Here is a 22,948-nt window from a genome sequence, read left to right on the forward strand (position 1 = left end):
GAGCCTCTGGGCAAAGCTTCTAGTCATAGACACCCTCAATATTATATAACATGGTTTACAGTTTATTCGATCTTTTAACAAAAAAGTTTTAGCCTTTTTATGATGTGCTGAGGTCCGTATCTACTGAATAGGCCTATTCACTCTTTTGATTTTGCTGCTTAGGTTATGATTATAAGACTTCTGCAGAATAAATGTTTTGTAGATGTTGCTGTCCAAATAATAATAATAGTTTATACCCCGCCCATCTGGCTGGGTTTCCCCAGCGATTCTGGGTGGCTTCCAACTGAATATTAAAAACAATACAGCATCTTCCACTAATATGTTGTACTAGTTTTGAATGCTTGCTTTAACTTGTACTAAATTGTTTGCTTGCATTTGAATAATCTACATTTTCTTATGCTTTTTAATTAGGGATTAATAAACTTTTTAAAAGCCTTTTCCTATTTCTCATTTGCAAATCTATTGCATAGTAATTTGTATCTGTGACTGTCATAACATCTTAAAGGTGACACTGCAGATTTCAAACCTGTTTTATTTTAAAAGAAAACTCTTTAATTAAGAGTACTTACTACAGTAAATATAAGCAACATTGTAAAACTGGACAAAATATATTACAACACAAAACCACTGTTATCAGCCTGAAGGGAAGGGTTTAAATAAACAATAACTATTATAATTATAATTATTTCTACCAGGAACTAAATGAACTTCAGAAAGACTGTGACATCACATTTTCACCAAATATGATGTACAGTATCCAGTACATCAATAGCCCTTCCAGCACTTAGACATTAGGATGAATGTGAAGTACTCTCTGTATCTTCATGAGATTTAGCATTATTAGTGGATGACTTTGAACGTTGCCTCTTTGATTTAGCATAGATATATTGAAAAAATGTTTAAATGAAATTTGCTTTCAGTATTCTGGGGGCATAAGCTGGTTTCCTGATTTGTTTAGTAATGGGAAAATGTGCTTGTAAATCCCAGGCAACATGGCACCTTTGGAGCATTTATTTTTCATACTTCTGGCTACTGGCTACTTGGTTGTTTCAGCTAAAGTTCATTTTATACTTCTCTCTGCAACCATAAGGAAAAAGGAAGGTTCTTCTGATGAGCTTCAACTAAATCAAAGCCAATTTATTGAAAATGTTATGATACTTCAAAAGCAATTATGTAAGTTTTTCTCCCTTCATGTTAGCAAGCTGATGAATGGTTTTAAAAACATTTTCTTTTAACGAAAAGGTTTTTTTCTTTAAAAAAAAGAAATCATGAACATTTTAAATACTATTTCCTTTATCACATTATTTTTCCTAGAGATGCCAGTCCTTTTTTAATTTAGGAAGGCTTTTAACAGTACTATGTAGCTATTTCAGAGTGGCATTATCTGAAACAGCAACATAATCAAACACAGGGTGTAGGAGAGGTGTATTACTGGTTCCTATCTGACTTCTAAAATACATCTTGCAGTGCCTGGTAACTCTAGAGTTTTCCATCCAAACACCAAACCAAGTATTAGCTTGCTTGTATAAAGGAATTAATGGCTTTGTGAAAGCTGCAGAGTAGGAGGAGATTCTTTAAAAAAAAAAAAAGAACAAAAGTGAGGAGCAAGGAATAGGCTGGAGAGATTTCATGTCTCTAGATACCAAGCAATGTGATGTATAGGATTTTGAAGTAGTTATGCATTCCTGTGTGGGACTGAAGTATAAGATTGTGACATAAGATAAGTGTTTTAAAAATAAAAAGTTTGTTGGTGCACAGGAGCCTAAAATTATTCCAGCCTTGAGCTAAATGAGCTTAATGCAAGAAGTTTGCTTTTGGATTGTCATATCTGAAGCTGGTGTTCTCCAGAAGGATTTGTCTTTGTTCCAGTTTTTGACTGTGTTCTTGTTAACAGCCTTTAACATTCCATATTGCAATTTACTGGAAAGCTTTGATGCAATTGTCCTTTAAAAGTACTTTGTAGAGAAAGCTGCATGAATAAAGATCACAAATTGTAAATTGATTTAAGATCTGCAGGAGCTTTTAAACATAAGTATCTAGGTTAAGCATATGGTGTCTTAAATAGTCTGACCTAGCCGTTGCCTTTTCTCATCTGCAGGTGTGTGTGTTTCAGCGCAGCATGGCTGTGGTCATCCGCTTACAAGGTCTCCCAATTGTGGCGGGGACTATGGACATTCGCCACTTCTTCTCTGGATTGACCATTCCTGATGGGGGCGTGCATATTGTAGGGGGTGAGCTGGGTGAGGCTTTCATCGTCTTTGCCACTGATGAAGATGCAAGGCTGGGTATGATGCGCACAGGTGGTACCATTAAAGGGTCCAAAGTAACACTGTTGCTGAGCAGTAAAACTGAAATGCAGAATATGATTGAACTCAGTCGCAGGCGCTTTGAAACAGCAAATCTAGATATGCCACCAGCAAATGCTAGCAGGTCTGGGCCTCCACCTAGTTCTGGAATAAGTAGCAGGGTGACTCTTCCTACGACAGTACCTAACTTTAACAGTCCCTCTCCTAGTGTAGTTACTGCAGCTACTTCAGTTCATGAAAGCAACAAAAACATACCAACATTCTCCACTGCCAGCATGGGAACTGCTCCTCCTAATATTGGTGCTACTTTTGGAAGTCCCACCTTTAGTTCCACCATACCTAGTACAGCATCCTCAATGAACACAGTACCACCTCCACCAATACCTCCAATTCCAGCTCTGCCATCATTGCCCCCAATGCCTTCCATTCCTCCCATCCCTGTCCCACCTCCAGTACCTACACTGCCTCCTGTTCCCCCAATACCTCCTGTACCTCCTGTGCCACCTATGACCCCTCTGCCTCCTTTATCAGGAATGCCTCCAATGAATCCCCCACCTGTAGCACCTTTGCCTACAGGAATGAATGGATCTGGAACAGCCATGAATCTGAGCACTAACTTGAATCCAATGTTCATGAGTCCCATAAATCCTATTCAGATCAATTCTCAAAGTGCTGTGAAATCACTTCCTATCAATCCAGATGATCTGTATGTCAGTGTGCATGGAATGCCATTCTCAGCAACAGAATCTGACGTGAAAGACTTTTTTCATGGACTTCGTGTGGATGCAGTGCATATACTGAAAGATCATGTAGGACGAAATAATGGAAATGGATTAGTTAAGTTTTGTTCTCCTCAAGATACATTTGAAGCCTTGAAGCGAAACAGGATGCTGATGATTCAGCGCTATGTCGAAGTTGGTCCTGCAACAGAGAGACAGTGGGTGTCTGCAGGAGGCCATATAACATTCAAGCAAACCATGGGTCCTTCTGGACAAAATCATCCTTCTCCTCAGACTCTCTCTCTGTCTAAATCACCTAATGGTCAGAAAAGATCCAGATCCAGATCACCACATGACCAGGGCTTCTGTGTTTATTTAAAAGGACTTCCTTTTGAATCTGAGAACAAGCATGTAATAGATTTCTTTAAAAAGCTTGATATTGTGGAAGACAGTATTTACATAGCTTATGGACCCAATGGGAAAGCACTTGGTGAAGGTTTTGTTGAGTTCAGAAATGAAACTGACTACAAAGCAGCTTTATGTCATCATAAGCAGTACATTGGAAATCGTTTCATTCAAGTACATCCCATAACAAAAAAAGCTATGTTAGAAAAGATAGAAATGATTCGGAAAAGACTGCAGAACTTCAACTATGATCAGCGTGAGATCATTATGAATACTGAAGGGGAGACTGGTCCTTCTAAACTATGTGCACATATATCCAATATTCCCTACAACATTACTAAAATGGAAATCCTTCAGTTTCTAGAGGGACTGGCAGTGGAAGAGAACTCTATACAAATTCTTGTTGATACTAATGGGCAAGGTTTAGGACAAGCACTGGTCCAATTCAAAGCTGAAGAAGATGCTCGTAAATCAGAGCGCCTGCATCGAAAGAAACTAAATGGGAGAGATGTTGTGCTAAGAGTTATTTCCCTTGAAGAAATGAGAGAAATTGAGAGAAATCCTCCCTCCCAGGGGAAAAAAATGTTGAAAATGCCATTGCAAGGGAGTGCACTAATGCCAGGAGTGCAGAATGCTGGTGGGGATAAACATTCTTTCATAGGTAATAGCCCCAAAGATGCAAACAGTGGTCCTCCTTTTCATTTTCCCAGCAATTTCAGCGGGTCTAATGCATTTGGCCCCCCTCTTCCACCTCCAGGAATAGGTGGTGGCTTTGGTGATTCAAGGCCAGGGATGCCTTCTATTGGAAATAGTGGCCTGCCTGGTCTGCCTGGTTCAGGAATTGATGTTCCGGGTTTTGGAGGTGGGCCTAGCAATTTAACTGGGCCATCAGGTTTCACAGGAGGTCCTCAGAACTTTGGAAATGGGCCTGGTAATTTAACTGTTCCTCCTAACTTTGGTAGTGGACCTCCAGGTCTTGGTGGTGCGCTTGGACATTTAAGTGGACCTCCAGGGTTTGGACCTGGACCTGGAAACTTGCATATTGCTGGGCCACCTGGGTTTGGAGCTGGCTCTGGAAAGCCAGGGCCAACTGTCATTAAAGTTCAGAATATGCCCTTTACTGTATCAGTGGATGAAATTTTGGATTTCTTCTATGGTTACCAAGTAATCCCAGGTTCAGTGTGCTTAAAATACAATGAAAAGGGCATGCCAACAGGTGAAGCAATGGTTGCATTTGAATCTCGTGATGAAGCAATGGCAGCTGTTGTTGATCTGAATGACAGGCCAATAGGCTCAAGAAAAGTCAAACTTGTTCTAGGGTAGCTGGTAATATAAAATGTTTGTAGAATAGATATTAGTGCTGTGATTTATGCATTCAGACTGTTTTATAGTAGCTCCAGGTTAGAACCTATAAATTGTTTAAACTTTCCATTTGTTTTGATTTGACTGGTTTAATTGTTTACAGAGCAATCACTGCAAGGGGAAATGTGCAGTTGTTCTACCAGTACAGATACATAAAGAAGGATTCTCATAAGTAGAAAAAGTTTGCTAATGCTAAATTAACCATGCAATGTTTATCAAGGAGTCTAGATTGTGTTTTTGGTTTTTTTAAATCTTGGATGAGGAAAACTGTCTTGATGAAGTTAGTGATCTTTTAGTGGGTGCTGTTGCAAGCTATTGTAAAATAGGAAGTAGCTATGTCTAGAGTTGGTTAAAAGCTGGCTGAATTTATTTGTTTACACAGGTCAAAGTTTTTTTGTTTTTGTTTTTTGGGGGTTATTTTGCTTAAAAGTCCCAAGTTTAACTTTGCAACTGAATAAAGTCTAAGTATACACAGATTGTTTATGTACCTTATTTTTTCAAAGATTCTTGGTGTATGGACAGTGAAATTATGTACATTGAGAAACATATAGGCGGTTTTCCTATACATAAACAGAGCAATCTGTAAAATTCCAGCTTTTGTGGAATAATTTTAGTTCATATTTCAACTGACTGTATAGAATAAGGCTTTTGCCACAAGTGCAGATACCTTCATTTATTACTCTGCATCTTTACTGTATGCTTAATATTGAATACATGGAGGTGCCATACCATGCCACAATTTGAAAGTATAACTGTTTGATTAGATGGATTTGTTAGGATTGTATGTTACAGTTGGGATAGGGTCCTCATCACTTGGTTTTTGTACACTCTGTATGTTGTGTATATTTTTGAACCACACCCTTCTGAAATCTCTTGGTTTATTAAGTGAACATAAGGGACTGATGCAAAGTGTTAATGTTAGCAATCATTTGTGTTACTATGATTCCATGAAATCTTGTGAATTATTGCTATGATCACTTAAGATATTAAAGCATTGAAATGTCTCCCGTCACAAATTGAGTTCTTAAAGTCTTTCCAATAGATTACATTGTTCAAATTCTGTGTAGAATTGTCACTTTCTTGGCAGAACTCTCTTATGAAAGAGGGAAGATGCAAATCAAAGACTGTCCATGATTAGATTCAACAAGTTGCCTGAAAAAAACACTTGCAAATCATTGTATATTTAAAAAACATTTTAAGCTATTCTGATCCCAGTTAAAGGGAAACAGTGTCCATTTGAGTTGGGTATGATGGAACATCTGAAGTGCACAGCCTGGCATAATGTAGACGTGCAAGTGGCAACCATTCTATTCTAGTCATCCAGTGTGTTAGGTGAATGAAAAAACATGCTGAATTGCTGCATCATGAGAGGATTTTGCAGTACAGTAATTTCAAGGATTGTGTGAAAGTGTTGCAATGAAGTGGTGGCTGTATTACAAATTTTGTAATTCATGGATTTGAAACTGTTTTGACAGGAACAGAGATGGTGCATTCCTGAAAAATGACATGATTGTACTACACTGTTAAAATTACTAAGCCTCCTGTTAATAAAACTGTCTTTCTGAAGTTTCTTGCTATCTATTTTTAATTGTCTGGTGTGTTTCAACAGCAGACTTCTTTTATTGAACGGTCAATAAAAATATTACGGTACATTTTGAGGAAATGGCCTGAATAGGGAATCAGCATTTTCTACTTCTATTTTTAAAGTTTGTTCTCTAATTGCCAACTAGTTTGCAATCATATAGGTATGACTGCAGGAAGACAAATCCTGAAAAGTAAAATAATGAGGTTGAACTGAAAAGGTCTGTTTCATGACTGAAATGACTTCTTTCAATCACTGGTGGCTATTTCCATGGATGGGCAGTCCCTTTAATGAGTGGAATGGAACCTTTGGATTTAGCCCAATGTTTTATTTCAAGAATTGGTTGAATTTTGAAAGTAGTATGTAGATGAATTGGTAACCGTACTTAAATATTGAAAAATCCTAGCATTGCTTTTGTTGATGTTAACTTCAATTAAACTGGTGGTTTTTAGTCCTCTCTCACTTAATGGTTTTGAACGCTTCCTTTCACTTTGAAGTGGGATTGTTAGGATACTTCTGCAAATACTCTAGAAAATACAGCAGGGTACTAGGAAACTCTTGTAGACGTGTTTCTTCAGATTGTTATGCAGATGGTGTTTGAAATCTCATCTGATTCATATCCTGTATACTGTTTAAAAATTAAAAAATAGTGCACTAGTAAATCTCTTTTAAAATGAGAGGATATATTTGTCTGAAGTTTTTTAAATTGCAGCTGATCTTGCTAAAGCTATACCCAAAGCTTAATATTTATATTTGGTGTTTATATACTTTCCAGTTAATCATGTCCTCTGGTCAGTGGCTATATTGACACTTTAACACATCAATATACATATCAGATATTGGAAAATTCAAGTGATGTTATTGTAGGGGTTTTCTTAGTGGTGTACATGCTAAAATTAATTTGGGAACTTGTGTTAAAGTTTTGACGAGAAGACAATGTTTTCCTGGAAAATTCTGCAAGATGGATTGGATCCTAGAAACCACTTACAGAATGTGCTGTCTCACCCACTCCAGGATTAGACGATCTTTTATGTATATGGAGAAGGGAATTACAAGACACCACAGAACCCACCTTGCATTAACAGAAATTTATTCTTCCCACACTAGAGTCCCTTTTTATTCCAAATAAATGAGTAGAACAAACAGCTAAATTTTGCTTATTTTATCTAAGAAAACTTTACAGTGCAATCTTATGCCTATTTACTCAGACGTCAGCCCCATTGAGTTCAATGGGACTTATTCTTAGGTAATTATGTATAAGATTATATTTGCAGTATGATTTCCAGTGTACAACAGATTATAACCCTCATTGGAGTAGCGAAATAATATTTGTTTAGAGATGAAAGGCCAGAGAAATACAAGCAATATGTCTTTCAGATTCCAGTTAGATTTGTCTTTAATATTGGAGGTCCCAGTGGCATCTGTTAAATAAAACACTTTTCACCAGTTTCACCTAGTGTGCCTGCTGCAGTGCCTCCTGGGCATAATTTGCCTTTCTACAGTTATCTTTGCTGTTAACATCCATACTGCATAGTGTTGGTTGTAGGATGTCCAAACTTCACTTTAAATAGCTGCTTGGAACTTATCCTGCCAGTATATAATATGTTTTAATCTTAATTCTGTTGGTTGGATCCTGGGAGAAAATGAGTGGAATTCTGCTCGCACAATGGGGTTTTCTTGGCTCATCTTCCACACATCAATCCTCTGTGCCCCCTGGAAAGCTGTTCCTGAAGGTCAAGGGTCCTTTTGAACACTGATGGGGCATGTGACTGCAGCAGGAAATGGGTACCGCTTGAGAGGGCTGCCTTGTACAAATGGAAGTGCCTTTCTGCTTTTAGGAAATATCTTTGGATCCAAGCCATTGAGTACAAGTAAAGTACTGGTCTTGATTGAAAGTTCAGAATTGGGGCTTCTGAAGGGCGTCTGCTTCTGTGCAAATGTCTAAATTCATTGAGATCTTTAGAGAACCTACTGTGAGTACCCCTGCTTTTGGAGATTCAGTGCATGACTAATGGGGATAGAGTACTGTGAGTGGTGATGTTGAATTGATGGAATAAATTGATAAACCACTTAGCTAGCCCCTAACTTTGCTAGCCTTTAGCTAACATTGGGGAGCATTAGATGGATTTAATTATATTTTTTGCTCTGCTAACGTTATTTAAGGAGCAATATTATAGAAGGCATAGTGAGTCTTGTTTCTAAACATGTAGCTGATGTTCTCTAAGAGTATGAAATTAATATACTTCTATATGAACCAGTGGCTTCAAGTTACAAGAAAGGAGATTCCAACTAAACATCAGAAAAAAACTCACAGTAAGAGCTGTTCGACGGTGGAACGGTCTCCTTCGGGAGGTTGTGGACCCTCCTTCCTTGGAGGTTTTTAAGCAAAGGTTGGGTGCTGTGGATGCTTTAACTGAGATTCCTGCATCGCAGGAGGTTGGACTAGATGACCCTTGGGGTACCTTCCAACTGTACAATTCTGTGATTCTATAATACAGTTTTCTAGATTTTGATTAGAATTTTATAAACTGCCTTTCTGCTTTAGAGTATTTGAAGCAGTGTTCAGGAAAAACACCTAACAGTACACTGCCAGAGTATACGGCACTTTATTAAATCAAATACTACACAGTTATTCACCATGAGGAAGCTACTTATTAAATTCTAACTATGAGAAAGAAGAAAAACGTATAGAAGAGAGATAAAGGTGGTAGGAATAATTTTCGTGTTCAGCTGCACACATTTAGGCATTTTGTCTTTGGGTGAGAAACCTTTATGGAAGATAGACGTTTTGAGATGTGATACAATATTGATTTATAAAGAGGAGCAAACAGTAGAGCCATTTAAGTGAGCTAGTGGCTTTTGGGAAGCAGAGGACACCAAACATGATGGTGCCCAATGTTACGACACTTCACTGTAAAAGCAACTATTTATAATGACTCAAAAAAAAATTCTGTTAGAAGACGCTGTTGTGTTAAAACAAAGGACTTTCATTTTTAAAAAATATATATCAGATATTGTGTTAGAAAATAAAGCTACCACTTGGTGATTCAGTTAAGGAAACCTATGCACATAAGCAGGTTTCTGTGTATTTTTTATTTAACCAGATAACAATTTATATCATGTTTAATTGTAAGCACCTCTAAGAAGTTTACATAAAATATATAATAAATATTACAACAAAGAATAAATTGCCTCAACAAAGAAGTTTTTAGCAGGCACCAAAAATAGCACAGCAAAGGCACCTGTATAATGCCGAAAGGAATTGCGTTCCAGAGGAGGTGCGGCATTAACAACATTGTAGGCAGTATTGAGTTCAGTACACAAAATAGGGGTCAGCAGCTGGAAGTGCTTGTGCCAAATTCAGCCAGCCAGCAACACAGAGGCAGAAGAGCTGTTGAGGCTGCAATATCTGTGGCATCAGCTTGCTGGCAGGCCACTTTTTAGGGACTGCATGTGGGATTTTGGCAAATAAGCATCCACTCATTAAAGTGAGAGGAAAACACTGCTGACTTGCAGCATACAGAAATTTGTTTTTGATCTGTTGTTGGTCTGCCGATGCATAAGACATTAGTCCTTACACTGCATAAATGATTGATTGTAAAGAGCATATGGAAGGGACACTGCCAGATTTCTCAAATTGTGATAATTTCTCATAGTGAAAAATGCTTTATTTTGGTGTTTCTATTCTACATAGCATGGTTACTTGTGCGAGGAACTTGGCTTTGTGTTTGTATTTTTTAAAAAGCAAAATTCTGCATTAAAAGAAGAAAATTCCTGCAGCCTGCCTAAATTACACAACTTAATTTTGCGTGCTTCTGCTTCTCCTTATTTATTGCCCATGCACTTAATCTCTGTCCATGATACCTAGAGACTTGGACTTTATATTCAACGTTTTCATGTAATTCGTGGTTTTATGTATTTATGCAGACTTGTGTACAGGCAGCTTTATTATTTTATTTGTTGTGTGTGTGGCCAAGGACATATGTCTCTCCCAGTATATCTTCACAGCTGCCTTTATGAAGAATAGTGACTGTCCAAGGATTTACACAGTGCTCTTCATGGCTTAGTGGGGATTTGAATGTGGGTCTCTCCTAGGTCCAACAAAATTCTGTTGTAGCTTAGGTGTGTGTGCACAACTGTCCCCTGTTGTAACTATTCTTTTTGGTGCAATACTAAGTTCTAATTGGTAGCAATAAGGTTTATTGCAAAATATGCCTGAGCATATGAAAAGTGATAGGTTGCAGGTACTCAAGCTACAATTGTGGCAACTGAGAACTTTTTTTGGCAGCCTTTCTGTGGATTTTGAGATTTTTAGGTTAGCTAGCTTTGGCCTTTGCAGTACAGAGCTTGGTGAAATAATTACTTAGTAACAAGTTTATAAAATTGTTGTTATTCCTTTCTTCTCAATTGTACTTCTTTTACTCAGAACAAGTTTAAATGTATTCAGCACTTAGATGGTTTAGCTCACAAGTTTATTAATACATGGGCCTTCCACCAAAAACCGAATGTGTCATATGTGAGAGACAGATATTTTTGTGCTAAAATTGGTTACTATGGTGCAGCAGAACATTAGTTTGCAGGTTCAATATGAGGTTTGTTCTCTACCTTTTAACCAGGATTTGCTGAATGATACTTTCTCTTAAACTTGTTTAGGTGTAGTTAACAGATATTTCTCAAATACGTATAGATTAATTCCAGAGTAGTTGTTCCCAAACTCCCCCCCCCCATGGGCCACTTGAAAATTGGATGGCAGACCACTTAGTTATTTTTCTTCCTGTTGTAGCAATTGTCATGCACTTGCAGATGCTGTGTGATTTTTACTTGTATTTAATTGTATTACAACTTGTATTCCAGAGAATAAAATTGTAATACTATATGAGAAATGAAAAGATAAAATTCAAATGAATATTTATTGTGGACATGCTATGGATCACCTGGGTGAAGCTCGCAGACCACAGTTCAGAAACCCTTGCTATAGAACCTTGTTAAAGTTTTCAGAACAGTGAAACTTTGCATACAAGTAATGCGATGCTTAATTTAAGGTGTATGCATGGCCCTTGGGAGAACTATCCTTTTTTGCTTGGATTATTCAAACATTTTTTTCTTGCATTCTTTACTGTTAAGCTGTAGGTCTAGTGTTGTGTATTGGATCTGGTTATTACTATGGACAATAAAATTAAAATCTAAACTTTGACTATAGAATACTAGAAATTATACTGTATAGATTGAAAACTTCCTTTAGCAAATCAGTGTTGTCAGTCATCCTTTGTCTGTTGGTTCTATCACTGGAAAATGGTGGTATTTTGACACTGGCCTATCAAGAATACGGTTGTGATGCTAAAGAATCCAGAGAATTACATCACATTTAATATACATCACTTTAAGGTAGGTAAAACGTCTAGCTACATGGTTGATTGGCAGTCGGTGCATTTAATTTGCTTGGATTAGCTCTCAGGGTTCTAGCAAAGTGTTTTGTTCATATCTATGACTCATGTGGCCCTCATGGTAGTATTCCTAAACCACCTCAAAGGTCTATAAGCTGTAAGGCAGTTGGCTCTGCTTACTCACTCAGTGATGATGACCAAAAATATTTCTCACTCTATCACAAGACAGTACAAGTGTCAAATCTCCTAAAGAACAGATACGATGATAGATTTGAACTTTGCGGACTTAATACTAGTGCAGAAAAAATTGTAGTCATTGTGTGGATGAGCAGTACTAGCTACCTTAAGGTCATTGTAAAGACTACATCCCTTGAAAAAATAGATTTTGAAATGCACCAGGAACAAAGAATAGTCTGCCCCTCTCATCATTATTGTGCGTATCTTACCTTTAAACCTGGCATACAGGTATACATTTTATGAAATAAAAATAATAAATAACTAAAGTGCCTGCTGAAACAGGAAAGTCTGTCAAGAACTTGAAATTCAGTAGGGAAGAGTTCTGCATAATCTCAAAGCAGATTATCAAATTTGGTAGAAATTCAAATTAGACCAAACTAGAGAACACATTTCCATGTAATAAGGAATGTGCAGCCAACACTGGAAAAATTATTCACTCAAAGTTAACCACCTAAAATTTGGTGCTGCTAAGAATTGAGAATTCTTTTGTTTCATTTCTGTGCAAGGCTGGCTGTTAGAAATTCTTCTTTAGAATGAAGGCTCAGAGCAGCTTAAGTAGCAGCCTCCTGCCTACCCACCCAGTAATTGGATTCGCTCTTGCTTAGCTTCACTGGTGCACTCTGTGATCTCCAGTTGAAGGGTGGTATACAAATTTAATAAATAAAAATTATAAATGATAGATTTTCCTAATAGAGCTACTCCAAAGAGAAATGCTAACAATAACTATATGCAAATTATGCACTTGCTTAGTAGGGAGAGTTTTTTATTTAATCAATGCATGATTTTTCTAATGAAACTGAGAGGTGGCCATTGAATTTCCTCACATGTATGCAGAAGCATTTCATGCTGCCTACAGAAGCTGCTTTGTATACAAGCTTACGATGTTTCCAGGTATTCAGTACAGTAACTTCTAAAAGGTGAAGATTAGACATTGATTGCCAGTCGATGACAGGTGAGTTACAAGACTCAGGTTTTGTTAAAATGGTATCTTAAAGACAACCATGAACCATTACCAGTGTTGTCTTTGTAACAAATTTACCATGTAGTACTTGCAGTATAGATCTGGTGCTGGAAAGAAACAAGTGGCTAAAGAATGAACTAAGCATACACAATGAGAAATGGTGGGGAATACACTAAACAGTAATACATCCAGGTGTTTGGTCGGTTTTCAGCTAGAGTAGGCTTGCAAAATCCCCCAACTTTCAAACAGTAAATAACAAATAAGGTTCTAAGTTGAGCAGCTGTTTTCTCTATAGTTAAGGGAAGAGGATATGTTGATCATCATCACAAATGGGAACTGAAGGTTTCACTGAGATAATGAAACTGTATCTATAATGGCTTATTCCAGGGGATCCCAAATTCGCCTGGGGACAGAGCTTCATTCAGGTGGTCCACAGTGTGTTTGTGGATTTGTGGTTGAATGTGGATTTGTGGTTGAATGCACATCCATTTCATTAAATAGCCATACTGATCTTTAATTGTATTTTAATTGCTTCTTTTATTTAATACATTCTATGGAAATCAAATTGTAATACAATATGTAGAATAAAATGCAATTAAAACACAATTAAAATCATGCAGCATATATCATAATTTAATACAATTACCACAACCAACAGAAAAGTCGGTAAGTGGTCCTCCAAGACCTTCAGCAATTTTCAAAAGGCCCATGTGGGGGAAAGCATGGGAACCACTGGCTTATTGGTTTCTGTAGGATTACAGGGCAGAAACTAGCTAGTTAGCATTCTCTGCTGGTAGCCTTTCAGAGAATACAGAGCAGGTGACAGATGACTTGACAGCTGTTTCACTTGTCTGGTTGCAAATGTGTGTTCCACTCTATATGCCCCATCATACATGCATTTTTAGGTTGTGTGTGTAAACTGTTTTAAATGTACATTAAGGTGGTTTGGCTTTTGACAGTATCCTTCTTGAAATCATATATTACTTGGAAGTAAAATGATACAAGTATAGTAAATAATGTGCTGCAAGGAAGGATACAGTAAACTTAAAAAAGTAGTGTTGCAATATTAAGGGAGGTTGGGATGGAGGAAAAGTAGAAATGACATTCAAACTGAACGTTTTTGCATAAACATGTTTGCTATGTGTAGCTGTATGTTTGGGTATGTATAACATACTCAGAGAAGACTGGTTTATGTTGGTATTTGCTTCTTTCACCTATAGCCATAATGTCTCATACAAAGGAGTCCTTGGCATTTAAGCTTAGTGTTTTCATCCAGCGTAGGAGTATTTTAATTGTCGGATTGCACCTCCGTGCTGCACTATCCATAGTTACTCTGGTGAATGATTTTTATGTATTCTTCTAAATATATGACCTCCTCAGAACACCTTAGCAGGAGTTAATGAAAAATTAATTCAGCCTTCTACTCTATAACTCTACAAGGGGATCCATTTCTACCACTAGTTGCACAGCTTTGAATCTGGAGCAGCAATAACTAATGCTGTATGTTCTAATTCGAAATTTTTACTGCTAAATAGCAGCAGAAAAATGTAAATGCAGCAGTGATAGGCACAGGGATTACTCCTTTAAGCGTAGTAGAAAACTTGTTCTCATGGAGGAGACTGACTAACCAGATGTCACTGGATTTGCACTGGCATAAGCTTAGCCTATATTCGTGGTTGTTAGATGTATATAGAATTTGGATAAAGATGCCCATTTAGTAGAACTATAAAGCAAGAGTATCCTGCTTATGGGAATTATTTGTGGTCTTAACTATTGCTGCCAATGTTGCGAAGCTGATTCGGCAGTTGAGCTGTCCCCCAATGTGTTCACGCTACAGTTTTTGATTAAACGTCTGCTACTGTGCCTAAATTCATGAAGAGTCTTGGGTATGCTGGGATTTGAAGCTGGTCAAACAATAGGCATTTAAAGGATTAATTGTAAAATAAAACCTTCTGAGTCCAAGTCAAGAAGGAGATTAAAACAGATTTCGGATTCTTTTCTGAAGGCACAGTTGGGGTTTGTATATGCAGCACAAAGCAGTTTGTTATTTTTTTCAAAAAGTCTCACTGTTTTGCCTGTCAGGCACTTTGGAATCAAGAATATTGCAGGAGAACATTGCCCGTTGTCCATCGTTCATAACTACAATGAGAGATAGAGCATCATTTCCTATTGTATCTTCAGCTGGTAGTGAGGGAAATGGCCAGATGAGCGATATGCATGGCCAGATGCATTGACTGTGCAGCTAATAAGCTGAACTTTGAAAAGTAATAAACACTCAGCTTCCTCTTCAATGTAACCTCTGACAAATTTCCCATATGGAAGGCTAGTTGCATGCTTCTAAACAAAAGTGATGTATATGTTTTACCTGGTCTGTGAAAGAGTGGTCTGTATCTGGAAAGCAGAGAAGCCTGTCATTGAGGTGAAATCTCCCATCACGGTTCCACTGCTTCAGCTTCTTGAATAATACAGGGTATTGTACTTCTAAAGCAAATACACTCAAACATACATACCCTATGAAGTGCCATTTTTGGATGAAACACTGAAGTCGCTGTGCGAGAATGAGAATAACAGAAAATGAAACGGATTTCAGTTCAGCCATCGTATAAAGTGTTGAATGAGATTAGCAGCATGGATGTGTGTTCTCATCGACACTGCGATGCAGACAACAATGAGCATCCTGAAATCAGAAACATGAAATGTGGATAGCAGTGTGCATCCATGTCTTGCTTCCATATGAATGAGCATTTGCATCAGGTTGCACAAACAGCCTGCTGCGATGGGACAGAAGTTCCAAAATTTGTATCTACAATATATTGCAAACATGAAATGCTAATAATATTACACTATATAGGCAGGTTGAAGGAGCCCAGTAATAACAGCAGTATTAAAAGTGAAAAAGGCACCCCCACACACACACTGGAAAAGTAGGAATGAAAAAAAGACCCTGTCAAGTGAATTCAAAGACATTATTAAGTAGATAGCTTAAACAGACATGTTTAAGACATGTTTAAAATAGAAAGAACACTCACAGGTGAAAATGTAATTCATCAGAGACTCAATACATTTCTACTTAACTAAAGAACTATTTTGCAGATGAGAGACTCTTAACTTAAGTTACATTCATGCCAAAGCTATGAAGGCAATGAAAACATTGCTGAACTAGGTTGTATACTAGCCACAAATCTCTTCCCACCCCTTCTAGTTAGCAAATATAATAGTTACCTACCAATATTGTGGCTTGTAAGACCAGCTTTTTAGAAAGTCTGAATAGTTTAGCATTGTGCTAAACTAGTTTTTGAAAATGAAATTTGAGCAACGTTTGTTTACATGTGCGGCAACAAATCGGAGAATCTAAAATGAGACAGCAACTTTGAAAAACGCAAGTGAAATATGGAATTCAACTTAGTTTATTGTGTGATGATTATATCACTTAAGGAATAAGCCCAGGCTAGGAAGTGATAGAAAATAATAGCATTTCTTGATCTTAAGTAGTACATGAAGTTCTGGTCAGCTTAACTCAACTGTATGAAACTGCAAACTACGGATCAGGGAGTTACTGATCTGGAAAGCTTAGGCGGTAAGAGTTAAGAAAACTTAGTGGAAAACTTCTTTTAAAAACCCCTTTCATACAATCAAAGTTCCTTAGCATTCAACAAGCTCATGGCAAAGGAAATAAGTGGTTCATGACACCATAAACTTGCCATATTGGCAGTTGTGGGGGGGAGGGGAGCGTAGAAAGCCACTAAAGATGCTCGTTCCACCCAGAGTAGATCTGTTGAAATAATAAACATGGCTAACATGCCCGTTAATTTCAATGGGTCTACTCTCAGTAAAACGCAAGCCACAATCTATAACTTTAATGAGGTTTGAGTATTATGAATGGATTAGTAGGGATTGTAGTATGCAGTGGCCTGGGTAATTGAAAACGATTCCTGCGTGGAAGGGGTTGGACTAGATGATCCTCAGGTTCCCAACAGTATGATTCTATGATCGGGAATACATTGGAAGCAGTAAATGATGGTTCAACCAAGTAAGGTTTTTCATCTTGCAATACCATAATCTGCAGCAATGTACTTGCTGGTAAGTGCTCACATATAAAGGATTGCTCAGTTGGTTAGAGTGTGGTGCTAATAACACCAAGGTTGCAGGTTTGCATATTCCTGCATTACAGGGGACTTGGACTGGATGATCCTCGGGGCCATTTCCAACTCTACAATTCTATGATTCTGTGACTGGGGGAGGGATTAGAATGGTGCAGTTGATTCTTTCTGCAGCGCTAAATGAAGTAGGTATGTTGTGGGTAGTGTTTTGGGATAGGTCAGGGGGTGGGGTGTGAGATGCTTCATTTAAGCATCTAAAGCTCACACAGCAAGTCTTTGAATTCTTAAGCTAATCAAAGTGTGGTAGATAACCTCAAATATAGGCATAGCATTATAGCGTCTGTGGGTAAAGAAAAGGATAGGGGTTTGGGTTATTCACCTAGTTACGTGCCTGCTCTGTTGCCCCATTTCTATAGAATCCACCTTCCTCATAGAAGGAAATCACCTGTTGAGTGCAGCAGGCTAAATAACACGGCCTTGTGTATTGATTCACTGAACAATGCTGCTATCCATATTCTGTGCATATTGTGACCCTGGGGATTTGTTTAGAGAGTGCAGTAGAAATCTGTAAATAAATAAAACCATGAGTGTACAAGTGAACTGCTGCTATATAAATTGATCTTTGAACATTTTCACTGCTGTGCTATTCTCTTGAGCAATTTCTTCCACCGCTTCAATTAAGTACTGCGGTGATCCAATGATGCTGAGATACATGTCACATTATTGCTTACTACTGCTTTCATTTTTTCACATCTGGAAAATGGGTATAAGTATGAGAAATGCATCAAATACAAACCAAAATGCAGAAGGAACATTCTGAACAGTCTGGATTAAGCTGATGAACAAAAAGCAAGCAATGCTTCTGACTGAGAAATGCAAAATAATGTCCATCTGTTGAGAATTATTGATAATTATTCCAACTACACAGTTTTCAATTTTAAATAGACAGGAAAGTGATTTACTAGAATATCAGCAGGCCATTTCTGTGGTCAAAAGTTATTAGAAGCTAAAAAATAGTACAAGTATAAGATGTAACCAGTACAACACAGTCTCTGGCCAAATCATCTTAGCTTTGCCTTATCAAAAACATACGAAAATGAAAATAGAAACAATTTAAGATGAGCGCCCAAATTCATGATTCTCTATTGATTCTAAAATATAATTAATTGACCAGACTGATGTGTCGGTAGTGTAGTAGGGAAGATTCGTATGCCCATTCTGAAAGAATGAACTTAACAAAGAGGCACAGCTTTTGCTGTATAAATTACATTATAAAGTCTAGTGACACTATTATATTCAAAAGGTCTAGAAAATGGAAATAACATATAACATCTTATTGGCTCTTTGCCAAGAAGTACCTGAAATCTCATGCATATATGCAGTGCCTTTTTCTGGGGGTACCCCTAAACATTTTGTGAATCTAACTTTGACCTCATTGGGGGCAGTATTTCAATATGAGTAGGAAAATGAGAGTACCCCTAAACATTTTTTTATATATAGAAAAAAAGCACTGCATATAAGTGATCTGACTTAACATTACTAAATGGGAGTAAACAAAAGATATATTGCTCCATGATGGCACTTGGTTCAATTTCCTATCTTCTAGAAAAGAAACTAACCTGCTATTCAGTCAGTTAGGGTTATGATGCATAAAAATCCCTGTTCAAAGGTTTAGGTTAGAAACTCTGGCCCGGGTTTAGACCTTACCTAGTAAGCATTTGTGGAAACTAAATCTTGGCACTGTTCAGCTGTAGAAAGGAAATACAGTATGGTGAATTCATCGAGGAGTATCAGTCAGACAACTTCTTGGCATATGTGTCACATGCAGAGTTCAAAGAGTGTAACAAACTAGGGCATTTATCCTTTGATGCAGTCGAATGAGATGAGAGTAGCAAATAGTGTAGATTAGGCTATGTTATGTGATAGCTAGCTGTTGGTTTCTCTGCCACATTGCACCCTGCTTTCAGGTTTGCCACCCATTGTATATTTTAACTTGTAAATTAGTGTTCTTAGCTCCTTTCTCTTGTAAACTCTTAGCACCTATCTGAAATGCAGATTAAGAAACTCTTTGGGGCAGAGAGAAATATGATTATAAAAGGCACCTGTCTCTCATTATTGTACCATTTGACTAGTTAGAATGAGCATTTGAAAGAATTTGTTAGCTTGACCACTGTTGAATCCATGGGTGGCATCGCTCATTTTGGGTTTAGACCTTACCTTACACAGTAATTGTTTACATACTTCTCCTTATTAGACTTTTTCAGTAAAAAGATCAGTATTACTTGTCTGAATGCTTGTAAACTAATGAAATAATTCTTACTGCTTCCAGAACATGTTTTCAGACATATGTTTATGACTCATTCTTCAGCTTTTAATAAGTAAATGCAAACTTTTGAGCTGATTCTCAATCTTACAAATTGTTGGTGGGCTACCTGTTCATAAACTCTGACATCAAGATAAAAGCAACAAATCTAAATTTGAGGGTTTAATAGACTCTGAACCTCTAGACTCCAAAAGAGGTCTCTAAAGCACAAAACCTACAAAACAGTTGAAGTGTTGCAGGAAAAAGCAACTGTATACTACAGCAGTCCTGTTTATCTTCATACTCTTCTGTGCTAAAGGGGAGGATATTCAGAAAATCATTTGACTTTGAATGCATTTTACAGTTCTAGGGCTTTTTCAGACTGTCTTATTGCACTGTAACTATAACCCAGTTACAGTTGCATATGTGAGCCAAACATTTTACTGCCATTCTCAGTAATGTGGTGTTTGGGATTTTAGAAGCTAGCTAATGTACATTTTGGATTGAATATAGTTTGGTTGGCAGCCTGTGGCTAGTGTCTGTAGCATCACTGGTGATAAGTTACACATTTCTCTCCCCATCCATCCTAAGGAAGTTTTTTTACTTTGATTTTTTACTGCTGTACTTCTTCAGAAGCACTAATGATTGCCAGGCGTTCCCTATTTCCCATTGGCAGGGGTCATCCAACAGCCATTGTAGATGTTCCTGATTTACATTTCCATGAAAAAAGGCCAGTTTAAGTCTCCCTTTTTGAAATCCATGTTTTCTGGACAAGCAGTTGCTTGTGGCGATTAAAGCTTTGGTTTGCTACAAAATTGAAACTTGTTATACATCCTAAGTATATGATCCAAAATGTCTGGTCATGCAGTTTGTGTGCACTAAACAATTGTATCTTTTTAGAGACAAAGATCACTTACAGGATCACTTACCTGAAGGCTAAGGCTGCAGATGACTACAAGGGCTTAGTGGACAATTTTGGTGCAGTGCAAGATGCCATTCCTGTATTTTCACGTCTCTGGGTCATGTTTCATGACTTTCTCGGTCAAATGGAAAGGCAAAATGATACATTACAAGGCCTTTTTCTTGCATTTATAATGCCTAACCTTGGAAATCAGATCTCTACACACACATACACACCAACATGGAGGTGTTTGTGATACTGATATATAATACTATATATAATATATTTTGGTTCTGTGTTGAAAGCAGTTTGTGGCATAGAAGAGCAGCATGTGTCACTGTGAGAAGACCTGATATAGCCAGGGAAAGATGCAGATGTCATTCTAACTTAAACTATGCAAAAGTGCACTTGGCCACCACTGAAACTCAGGCTTCCAGGTTCAGGGTTGAAGCTAGGAACACACCCAAACTGCAAACCTGTGTCCAAGAGGTCTGCTATCATCTAAGATAGACTAAGGCCAGGACCAACTCTGCTTTGTCTGAATCAGGCTTCAGTGTATTCACTCTTATACAGTCTTATAGGTGTCAAAAAATGATTCAGAATCTGAAGAGCTTTCTTGGATTTAAATGGAAAGGAAAGGTAGCATTGAGCATCATCAGCATATTGTTAACACAGAACCTCAAAACCACGGATGCTCACACACAGTGGTTAGCACTGAGGCAAGATGGAGTCACGAGGGATCTATAGCCCAATGGCCAAATCATCAAGCAGGAGTCCCCTAGCACCACCTTCTGGAACTGACCCCGCACAAAGGACTAGAACCACCATAAATCAGTGCCTCCAAGTCCTATCACAACCAGGCAGTTCACAAAAATAGGATTCCATGGTTGATAGTAACAAAAGCCCCAGAGAAGTCTGGCGGAACCACCAGGGACATGCTCTCCCTGTCCAGTTCCTGGAGTAGATTGTCCACCAAGAGGATCAAAGCTGCCTCCATCCCATAACCAACCTGAAACTGCATTCAAATGGCTCTAGATAATCAGTCTTAAATTTAAAAAAATCCTGAAGTTATTATGCCACCACATGCTTAAGCACCTTTCCCAAGAATGGAGTATTGGAGACTGGATGGAAAGCATTTGGTACTGTCTTTATTATTTTATGAAACAAGATGTAACTCATCATTGACCACCCAAAAAAGTTGCACTGGATGACTGTGGAATGCAGTGGTGGCAGAAATGCAGTTTCTTTGCTGTCATCTCTGCCATAGAGTAGGTTTTCAGATGGTTTCTACCCTGTATTCATTTGGACTTGCTCAAGTCTTTTGCCAGTATTGCTCTAGCTATTGTCCTTCTTTATTACATCACTCCCTGCTCCCCCCCCAACCAAAAAAAGAAAAATCCCAGCGAGAGATCTCATGAGTAATTTTGTCCACTATTCAGGCCTTTTCCCCTTTTCAAAGGCGGACCAGTGCTTTAACAGGATTGCCTCTTGAAGTGAAAGGCAAGCCTCCAAGAACCATCAGCTGATGGGCCGTTTTAATTGGTGCCTCACACCAGCAGAGGTTTGGAGCCTCAGTAAGCTTAAACCCTACCATGATGATGGGACTGTAGCACTACCACTGAGACTATACCTTAGCTCAAGAGTGGAGGTTAATGGGCAGCACGGTACACCAGCAAAACCCATATTCTGTCCTAAATACACACCTTAGATAGACACAATCTAAACGGGAAGACAGTTCTTGGGCACCTGGGTCAGTGGGTAGAATAATGATAGATAGACCACTGTGACTCCAATCCCTCTCTCCTTCCAGGTCTTGCGACTGATGAAGTGAGCTGTCATCCATGAAAGCTTGTAACATAATAAATTGGTTAATTTTTAAGATGTCACAAGAATCTTTGTTTTTGCTGCAAATGACTAACATGCCTACCCCTCAGATATGTTTAAAATAGAATACTTTTTTCAAGACAGTAATTCTAAACTTAGATTTTAAATGTGATTTTAAAATGTTTTTGTTCATGCTGCTTGATTTTAGTTCTCCCTTCCTAGGGCTTTAACAATATACACACATCCGGCTATCCGCTAGCCGAAGATTCACTTAGTCACACATAAAGAATTATGCCCAAACCTGCTGTACACTTTCCAGATTCACTTATCCAAACAAACAACATCCTTGTTTGTGCTTTGCTGGTTGGTGGCAGCCATTTTTGGGTAGAAACCACAGAAAGAGGGCTGGGAGGTGGGGCAAGATAGGACAAATCAGAGAGTAAGAGAGAGTGGACAAATCGGGGAGCAGGTGAGATCAGATAAATCCGTTTCCCCCCTTTCTCTTGCTGATTGGCTGCAGCCATTTCAGGAAAAAACCATGGAGAGAAATGGGGAAAGGTTGGAAAATCCTGCATTAGAAATATTTTCATAGGAAATAGAGTAAATTGTAGATCTGGAATGTGAATGCTCGCCTAATGAACAATTTCCAGAGAACACATTCCGTTTGTTAAGTGGGACCTGCATAGCAAAGTAGCAAATAACACCACCATCCATTGTGTAGTTATAGGATTATGCATTCCTAGAACCACAAATAAGAAGTCAATTTCGTATCGTGTGGAATACAGTGGATGAGGATCTTGCGTCTTGCTCAAATTAAATACAAGTTCACTTTGCAGAGTAAGCACCTAACATATTTCCCACTCCT

The 22,948-nt window shown here is 38.0% G+C and overlaps 2 protein-coding genes across 8 annotated transcripts in view; both read left to right on the forward strand.

Moving 5' to 3' along the window:
- The window catches only part of CPNE1 (copine 1), a 49,852-nt gene that overhangs the window by 5,185 nt on the left and 21,719 nt on the right, over nt 1–22,948 (forward strand). The window contains exon 1 of one of the 7 annotated variants that reach the window (XM_081916982.1): nt 2,099–2,240. The exons of the other annotated variants lie outside the window; for them this stretch is intronic. The gene's annotated coding sequence lies outside the window, so the exon portion shown is untranslated. Of the gene's footprint in view, nt 1–2,098; nt 2,241–22,948 lie in introns of those variants that run through there. 7 annotated transcript variants of the gene reach the window in all.
- Nucleotides 2,120–6,358, forward strand: RBM12 (RNA binding motif protein 12; the record flags this gene model as incomplete). Its single annotated transcript, XM_081916770.1, has 1 exon — nt 2,120–6,358. The coding sequence occupies one exon, from the start codon at nt 2,120–2,122 to the stop codon at nt 4,751–4,753; it is 2,634 nt and encodes an 877-aa protein (XP_081772896.1). The 3' UTR covers nt 4,754–6,358.

Source organism: Podarcis melisellensis, assembly GCF_964234715.1.
Source record: "Podarcis melisellensis genome assembly, chromosome: 6".
NCBI lineage: Eukaryota > Metazoa > Chordata > Lepidosauria > Squamata > Lacertidae > Podarcis > Podarcis melisellensis.